This window comes from Arachis ipaensis, chromosome B5 (genome assembly GCF_059453495.1).
Source record: "Arachis ipaensis isolate K30076 ecotype BB chromosome B5, ASM5945349v1, whole genome shotgun sequence".
In the NCBI taxonomy this organism is placed as follows: domain Eukaryota; kingdom Viridiplantae; phylum Streptophyta; class Magnoliopsida; order Fabales; family Fabaceae; genus Arachis; species Arachis ipaensis.
Genome location: NC_142440.1, coordinates 154143618 through 154153401, shown reverse-complemented (window position 1 = coordinate 154153401; position 9784 = coordinate 154143618). Strand labels below are relative to the sequence as shown.

At 28.8% G+C, this 9784-nt stretch overlaps 1 protein-coding gene and 2 pseudogenes across 1 annotated transcript; all 3 read right to left on the bottom strand.

Moving 5' to 3' along the window:
- Positions 1 to 3233: 3233 nt before the first annotated feature.
- LOC107642183 (kunitz trypsin inhibitor 5 pseudogene) lies at positions 3234 to 3854 on the bottom strand (annotated as a pseudogene).
- Positions 3855 to 6171: 2317 nt separating this feature from the next.
- On the bottom strand, positions 6172 to 6981 carry LOC107642182 (miraculin). Its single transcript, XM_016345487.3, has one exon. The coding sequence runs from the start codon at positions 6927 to 6929 to the stop codon at positions 6315 to 6317; it is 615 nt and encodes a 204-aa protein (XP_016200973.1). The 5' UTR covers positions 6930 to 6981; the 3' UTR covers positions 6172 to 6314.
- Positions 6982 to 7725: 744 nt separating this feature from the next.
- Positions 7726 to 8328, bottom strand: LOC107641409 (miraculin pseudogene; annotated as a pseudogene).
- Between the last annotated feature and the right edge of the window lie 1456 nt (positions 8329 to 9784).

The window sequence follows — 9784 nt, the reverse complement described above, 5'->3', positions numbered from 1 at the left end:
TTATTTCATACATTAAAAAAAGCTAACAAAATATTTAATTACGAGACTTCTTTAAAACATTTGTGATCTATCAATTCGAATTCCAGACAATACTCTTTTGTCCATTTTTAATAGCTCATGAATATTTTTTAATAAATTTTTTAATAAATTTATTTAAATTATACTACAAAAAACATTTTATCCTATGCAAAATAATTTAAAAAGAATGGCTTAAAAATGTTAGGAGTACTATAAAAATTTGTAATGTTCTAATAACTTAGGTAAATACATGCATGTACTCAAATTTTAAATAAAATACTCTACATAATCAATAATAATTTAGAAATGAAAGAAAATATTTTATTCCATACAAAACAATTAAAAAATATATTTTGTGAGAATAAAATATATTTCATAACATATTTTAAGCCATTTTTTTAAAAGATGTTATGAAAATGGCTTAAAAGATATATTTTATTCTAATACAAAATATTTCATAACATCTTTTAAGCCATTTTTTTTAAAAAATGGCTTAAAAGATGTTAGGAGAATAAAATATATTTCATAACATCTTTTAAGCTATTTTTTTTAAAAATATATTTTATTCTAATACAAAATAATTTTATGCCATTTTTTAAGCCATTTTTAAGCCATTTTTTTTAAAAAATGACTTAAAAGATATTATGAAAATGGCTTAAAAGATATATTTTATTCTAATACAAAATATTTCATAACATCTTTTAAGCCATTTTAAGCCATTTAAAAAAAAATGGCTTAAAAGATGTTATGAAATATATTTTATTCTCACAAAATATATTTTTTAATTGTTTTGTATGGAATAAAATATTTTCTTTCATTTCTAAATTATTATTGATTATATAGAATATTTTATTTAAAATTTGAGTACATGCATGTATTTACCTAAGTTATTTTATTTAAATATTTTTTGTAGTATAATTTAAATAAATTTATTTAAAAATTTATTAAAAAATATTCATGAGCTATTAAAAATGGACAAAAGAGTATTGTCTGAAATTCGAATTGATAGATCACAAATATTTTAAAGAAGTCTCGTAATTAAATATTTTGTTAGCTTTTTTTTAATGTATGAAATAAAATATATTTTTTTTAATTTTTTAATTATTAATTTTTTTAATAAATTTTTTAATAAAATTTTTTTAATAAATTATTAATTTTTTAATAGTCAAATTTGAATTATTTGGAAACGCGTCCTGTGTGTAATTCGAACTAACGTTGTTCGAATTAGGTGCATTCTTAGTTCGAACCAACCTGGTTCGATTTATGAAGAACAATCAACTGGTAATTCGAACTGCCCAGGTTCGAATTACTATCATATGCAGTTCGAACCATACTGATTCGAATTATATAAATATAGCATCTGGCGCATTACTGAAACGATTTTTAATTTAGCTTATATACGTCAATTCTAGATGACATTGGCTTATAATGGTTTTTTACCCTAATTATTGCATAGGGCAGGCATGGATTACCAATACCAAACTCTCTGCTTTTGGCATTGACATTGGTAACAGAAAGCTAAGTTGAAGTATTAGATCCCATTTATTTTGAGCTTGTTAAATTAGTTGTAACTAATTCCTTGTATTTAGATTATAGTTTTGTTTGAGCAAATTAATAGAAAATACAGTTTCGCTTTATCCTCTGTTCTCTCTGTTCCCTTTTCTCTGTTTTTCAGCGATTTTACTCCATTGTTGCCGATCTCTTTCTACAATATTAGTTAAACTTAATGGTATGAAAATGACATGGCTAAATAGTAAATACACATTTTGATCTCTATAAAATCATTGCCATTCAAGTTTTACCATTAGAAATTTAGCTAACTTGGTTGAATACAACGGAGTCCTATATACACTTTAGCATAAAATTAAATGTATGTTTTGAATTGAAGCTAAGTGTCTCACAAGACTTAAAAACATAGAGATTACTGTCAAGAAGAAAAAAGGAAACTAGGGAAGAATAAGTATAGAAAATCAAAATTAATTAATTTAATATTAGTTAATTTTTTATTATTTTAAATCGTAAAGTTATTATTTAAAAAGTTTTTATGTTTTAGAGTTTAAAATTTAAGATAAAATGATAATTTTAAAAAAGTTGACTAATATTAAAAAAGAATGGCTCCGAAATTGAATTTATTTTGAAAATAATTTGTTCCTTATTGCTCATTTAGGTAGTGTTTGGTTGATGTCCATGTCTCAATGAGACATGGACACGGTGACACATGTCTGTTGTTTGGTTTGGTGAGACACAAATTTTTGATGGACACGGGAGGACACGAATGGACACGGAGACACTAAATTTGTGTACCTCCAATTTGATGAGGCACTGAGACACAACTTGTGAGACACTAATTTTTTACTCTTTTACCCTTATTCAATTTTTAAATTTTTAAAATTTATCCTCTTATCTCTTCAAATATTTCTTTTTTTACTTTCTCTTTTAGATTTTACAACCAAATTTGTTCTCCCATTTTTTTCAAAAAAAAATTATACATTTAACTTTTTATTTATTTAAATTTTAATTAATCTTTGATAAATTTTAGGCTTTGGTTTTCTATTTTTTTAAAAAAAAAACTGTATATTTAATATTTGAATGATAATTTGAGATGATATTAGAAGGAAAAAAATACGAAAAGAAATAAAAATTTAATTGTAATGACATATGTAGCATTTGAAGTGATGGGTGTGTAGTGGTGTTGATAAAATTGTGGTTAAATGAAAGATAATTCAGTCTTTTTCAAATATTTGTGTCTTGTTTATTTTTACCAAACACAATACATAGACACAAATATTTTATGTCTATGTCTTTAATATCTGTGTCTTTGTGTCTATGTCTCATCGTATACATCAACCAATAAAGCACATGTACGGTACAACATCATCATCATCATCATTATTAGGGAAACACTTACATACATATTAAATCATATATAGAATACAGAGGGACATTGATTATTACAAAAAAAAAAAATAATAATAAGAAGAGGAACTTGCCTGATTTCTTCTCTCTCAATTATTATTATTATTATTATTATTATTATTATTATTATTATTATTATTTTATAGTTTTTTTTGTTTGTATCAGAATATTCACCAACCCAGAAGCTTAATGAGTAATTCTTTGAATACTGTAGAAATATAAATTATAAAATAGACGATCCTCCCAAACAAAGTCCATTTTCATCTTATGGGGAGAATCGAGCCTGGGAGAGATGGTTTTCATGCACGCTGAAACCGCACTTTGAAAGGCACATTGCTAAGAGCTAGACGATGCTTGCCCCAATTATTATGATCTTTATATACCCCTATATCCATACATGGATGTCTACAACTAGGGCACACTTTCGGACAATAAGACAACTTATAATCATCCTCGTACTTCTCAATCCTGAACCAATTGCTAATAGTGTTGGCACCAGGGTTTCCTAAAACACCATTAGTCGTCACAAACCGCTGTCTAGTCGCATAGTCATAGTCTTTGAGCTTCCACACCATTGACTCGCACCTTGAATCATATGAGAACATGATATTGAGATCGGTGTTAACACGAACAACGCCTTTTTTAGCATTAACGGGTTGGAACACTACAGGCAAACCATGAAAACCATCTATGGTCGCAACGTCAAGGGGGCATGTCTCGTTACCTGTAAAGAAGGCAAGAGAGATCCCAGATAAGTTAGGTGTGGCAGAGATGATGTTGTAATAATGAGAGCCGGCTCGAACAATCTTGCCGGACGTGTCAATCACTTGCTCGGGTTCACGATTAGTTGCACCGAGCAGTGGCTTGGTGTTCAAGGCAAAGAGAAGGAACAAAGCAAGAAATAATGTGGTCTTTAACATTGTTTTGTTGTATGAAGTTTAATAATTTTGTGTGTTTCTTGTGACTTGTGATAGAAGAAGATATGTAGCTTGAATTTATAGGGTTAAGATAGGTCTAGTTCTGTGGACGGGCAAGTTTAAATGTGTGCAACGATGAACATGGATTTCATTTTTCAGCTCATACAATTTGCTATATTTAAGAAAGAAACCTACTCAATTTTATAAATAATAACACGTTATTTAATGTACATTTATAATGTCCATAGAAGAGAAGCCCATAGTACAGTTTGTTCATTCAATTGTTCAAAGCTTTATTGCTAGTTTGCTAGCGGGCTAGATGCATGATGCATGTGATGTTAAGAGCATCTTCAATGATTTTAATTTTATTTTATTTTAAATTTTACATAATATTATATAAGTATTTATGGAATCATATATCATACAAATTAATTTAAAACTTAATAATAAAACTTTATTTCATTTTATCAATTTAACAACGTTATGCAACAAGGTTATAATATTTATTTAATGAGTTTAATAAATATACAAATAATAATATTTTATTAATTTTTTTAAAAAATAATACAATATCTTCTTATTAAAACGAGTATCATTTCAAATATTATATCTAATACAAATTTTAATTCCAAGTCAATTCAGTTACAATTAAAAACAAAATCTCGTTGAAGTTACTCTGAGGTGCAATTTTTTTCCGATAATTAAAAAAGATTGATATCGAAATAAATGAAGCAGATATTACAACATCTAAAGGTACACCTACTCTATGTAACAGTGCTTACAATTTTTGTTCTATCGTATCCCTTCCTAAAGGTGTACATGATCCGATGTGTCTCGAAAATTTGGTCCGGTTTCAAATATTTTAGGATTAATTTGGTATAATTTTATTAGATTTAAAGTTAGGTAAAAATCTTAAAAATAGACCTAATAATTATTTCAGATCGGGTCTGAATTAAAGTAAACTCGCCTTCGTCCGCCCCATGTGCACCTTAAGAAAACTAGAAAAGGTATATATGTTTTAAATTAATTTAAATATTATATTATATTAATTATAAGCTTATTTTTTTATTTTTAATTATACTTGTTGAATTAGAAAATAGATCAAAAAAGCATCAAATTATAATTTATGGACAAATTCAAATTTAAATATGGATATCAACTTTTCATTAACAAATTTTTTCTTTATAAATAAGTACATCATTTATAAGTTTTTATATAAATTATTATTAAAACTTTAAAGACCTGATTTTCACTCGATTTGGACCCGATAATTGTGGCTCAAAATGTTTAGATTTCATTGGATTTAGGGCCGGATTAGGGTCTAAAAAATAGACCCGACATATATTTAGGACTGGATTTAAGTTAGGACAAATTCGATTTTACCCGATCTATGAACACCCTTATCCATTCATTTGTTCGATTTTACCCAACCATAAACACCATTATCCCTTCATTTGTTTTTTTTTTTTTTTAAAAAATATTGAAATGAAAGACGTAATAGTTACAAAAAAGAGTTGTTGTAGATATAACGATTCATGTTTTTTTTATTAGTTTAAATTATTTAAAAAGTAATTTTATGACATAATATTATAATTTTATATTAAAAAAATTTAGAGTTTGATTTTTAATGAATTCTAAAAGAAAAAAAATATAGAGGATACTCCCATAAAAACGCGTAAAACATCTTTTTATAAAGACATTTATGTATCGTATTATTATTGGACGTATTAATGAACTGGTTATTTTTGAATTTCTTAACAAACTATAATAAAACCGATTTTTTTATAACAATAACAATAAACCCAATTGTTATTAGATTGGGTCGAACCGATCAATTTACATAACTCATTGGATCATGGTTTTTTTAAACAAAAATCAAGGATATATTTGTCTTTTTAACAAAAAATTTAAACATGATTCGATTTAGATTGTGTAAATCGATTGGATCAAATTGGGTCTAATAATTATAATACGGACAATTAGATTTATTATTATTGTTATAATAAATCGATTTAGTTCTGATTTATTAAAAAATAAACTATTAACCGATTTAATAAAAATGTCAAATAATATTATGACACATATAAACATCTTTAAAAAAAAAACATTTTTAATGTCTTTATCGAAGTAGTCTCCAAAAAATATAGTATAAAACAATTAAAAAGATAAAAGAATACATATGCAAAAAAAATCATTAAACAAACTCAAAAAAAGTCATTGTTTGAGAGACCATGTCAAAGATATATATAACTATTTATATTATCTCTTTTATCATTTTAAACTTTTAAAACGAGTGATTTTATTGGGAGAGTGAACAAAATAAAGAAAATACGTTGCTTATTGTTTATTATTTAATTTATTTAGTCAACGACAAGAAGTTCAACTTGAGTAATGTCAAGGACAAGTTGTACATGATAAAAATTATTCATCAAGATCTAGGCATATTTATACATAGGTTGAGCTTCACGCAAGTTGAAATCGAACTTTGAATGGCACATCACTAAGGGCCAAACGCTTGCCATATTGGTCCTCATATATCCCAATATCACTGCATTTGTGGTAACACTTCTTGCAAACACTTGGACAATAAACCAACTTATAACCATCCTCGTACTTTTCAATCTTGAACCAATTAGCAACGGTGTTGCTACTAGGGTTTCCCAACACACCATTGTTAGTTGTCACAAACCAATGCCCGGTTGAATAATCATAGTCCTTGAGCATCCACACCGTGGACTCACAAATTGATTCATATGCGAAATAGATGTTGAGATCAGTGTTAACACGAACAACGCCTTTTTTAACGTTAACCGGTTGAAACACCACGGGTTGGCCCCGGTAACCGTTTGGATCCGATGTTGTAAGCACAACATCAAGAGGGCATGTGGATTCACCTGTGCTGGTGAGGGAAAGGCCACCTACATTAGGAGAAGTAGGGACAATATAGTAATTTAAACCGGCTCGGACGACCTTGCCGGATGTGTCAACCACTTGCTCCGGTGCAGTACTCGCTGCACCGAGGAATGGTTTGGTGGTCAAGGCAAAGAAAAGGAATAGGACAAGTAATGTGTTCTTCATTGTTTTATTATGTGAAGTTTAATATTGTGCTTCTTGTGACTTATAGTGATAGGATTAGAGAAGATAGTGTATGTGAATTAATAGGGTAAGGATGGATATATAGTTCTGTGGATTAGTGTGCAATGGGATGTATAGTCAATGATTTCAACTCATACTAATAAAACCACGTACGTATATAAATAAATAAAACCACACGCTTATGAATATCTGGTTTTTGAAGTTTGTTTGACTGGCATAATACAATATATTAAATAACAAAGTGTAAAGAAGAAAATTTATGGAAAACAACTCTCTTATATTGGTTATATATGAAAAATTGGACTCAATCGGCCAAAAAGAAAAATCAGTACAAAAATTGACTAAAAATCGGTACTTACAATGTACCAGAGGGCAGTGGCAGTTGAATCAGTCTTTTCTAAAATAAATCATATTTTAAAACATATATTTTGTTATATCTGATTTAATTCTAATTGAACATGATATATATAAGCATTTTGCAGTTCAATTCCCGGGTCAAAATTTTCAAAAGTCAACTTGAGCAAATTTGCATTATTATAAGGACACAGACTAAAGCACAAGTAGTGCATTGTTATTATTTATTACACATTTATTCACGTGAAGTTGATAGTTGAGAGATGTAAGATGAAAATTTAATCAAATCAATTAAATTATCTAACAGTTCTTATTTATCAACTTCACGTAAAGTTAACTGTAACTGAGTTTCTAGCTTTATATATTCCTTAAGATTTTTAAGTATAGTTATAATTAGACATAGGTGGAACTGATCATCATCACTTCATGCACGATAATGAAACTGAACTTTGAGTGGCACATTGCTGAAAGCTAGACGCTTACCCCACTCGTCTTCATAAATTCCTAAATCGCTGCATCGGTAATAACAAGCATTGCAAACACTTGGACAGTAAACCAATTTATAAGCATCCTCGTACTTCTCAATCTTGAACCAATCTGCAATGGTGTCAGCTCCAGGATTCCCTAAAACACCATTAATGGTAACAAACTGCTGTCGAATTTCATAGTTATAGTCCTTGAGCCTCCACACTGCGGACCCACAATCCGTATTATACGGAGAATAGATATTGAGATCTGTGTTAACACGAACAACACCTTTCTTAATATTAACAGGTTGGAACATTAGTGGAAGGCCTTGGTATCCATCCACAACCAGGATGTCAAGAGGGCAATCGTCGGCGTTTGTGCTGGCAAGGGTGAGCCCGCCGGCATTAGGGTATGTAGGGACAATATAGTAATTTAAACCAGCTCGAACCATGTTACCGGATGTATCAACCACTTGCCCGGGTGCAGGAGCAGCCGCACCAAGCAGTTGCTTCCTACTCAAGGCAAGGAGAAATAAGAATACAAGCAATGGCATATTCATTGTTTTGTTTTGTGTTAATATTAATTCTAGTAACAATTAATTAACTAATATATATAGGGTGATAATAATGGCTCCAGTTCTGTCACATCTCTGTGGACTGGTGGGTAATGATGGTCATTTGTTTCAATTTTTCAACTCATGCAATTAGCCATTAACTAAACACTCACTTAAACCTAACGGCGGATAGCTTATATATATATAAAAGTCCAGCTACACATCCAAATTTTTTTTACAACTAAATTTAATCAAGTTAGCCTAAACTCAATAAAAACTACTTTTATTATATCAGTATCTAAGCACGTGCTTCACTAATGCAAACTCTTCCCGTTCCTTCTTTTTCTTCACGTTATTTTTTATTTTTCTTCGCATTCCTTCTTCTTCGTCTTCGTATTCCACCGCCTTTTTCTTTTTCGCGTTCTTCCTCCTTCTTCTTCGCATTTCTCCTTTTTCTTCTTTGCGTGTTTTCTCTCAATCATCGTTCTTTTATCGCTATTATTACTGCGTTTTTTTCCTTTTAATTGAGGTTCATTTGAATCAAAAAATGAATTCGATGTGTTTTTGTTAATGATTGAGTCTTTTTTACTGCTTGTTCAAAACTGAACTAATTTTGGTTTATTGGTGTGTTAATTGAGGTTACGTTCATCTGATATTGCTGATAAGTATTGACCAAATTTTTTATTCCTTAAGTAATTTCGATTTATTTCTTAGTTTAATTGAGGTTCATTTGGATCCAAAAATGAATTAGACGTGTTTTTGTTGATGAATTTTGAGTTTTTTTTACTGCTTGTTCAAAATAAACTAATTTCGATTTATTTGTGAATTAATTGAGGTTCACTTGATAATGCTGCTGTTAAGTATTGACCAAGTCTTTTATTCCTTAAGTAATTTCGGTTCATTTCTTAGTTTATTTGAGGTTCATTTGGATCCAAAAATGAATTTGATGTGTTTTTGTTGATGATTAAGTTTTTTTGACTGCTTGTTCAAAACTGAACTAATTGAATGGAATGGAGTGGAATCTAATGCAATTGAATAAAGTGATCATGAATAATTTCTTTTTTTTTTGCTAAAAAAATTGATTAATACTTATCAGCAGTATCAAGTGAACCTCAATTAATACACAAATAAACAAAATTAGTTCAGATTTGAACAAACAGTTAAAAAGACTCAATCATTAACAAAAATACATCGAATTCATTTTTGAATCCAAATGAACCTCAATTAAACTAAGAAATAAACCGAAATTACTTAAAGATTAATTTTGATCAATACTCATCAGCAGTATCAAGTGAACCTCAATTAACATATAAATAAACCGAAATAAACTAAAAACTGAACCAACATTATTTAATGTTGGCATAAGAAAAAATCAGAATTAACAAAGATGTTAGCAAAATGTTGATGTTATTGGTGATGACGATAACGAAAAAGAAGAAGACATAACATTGGGAGAGAAGAA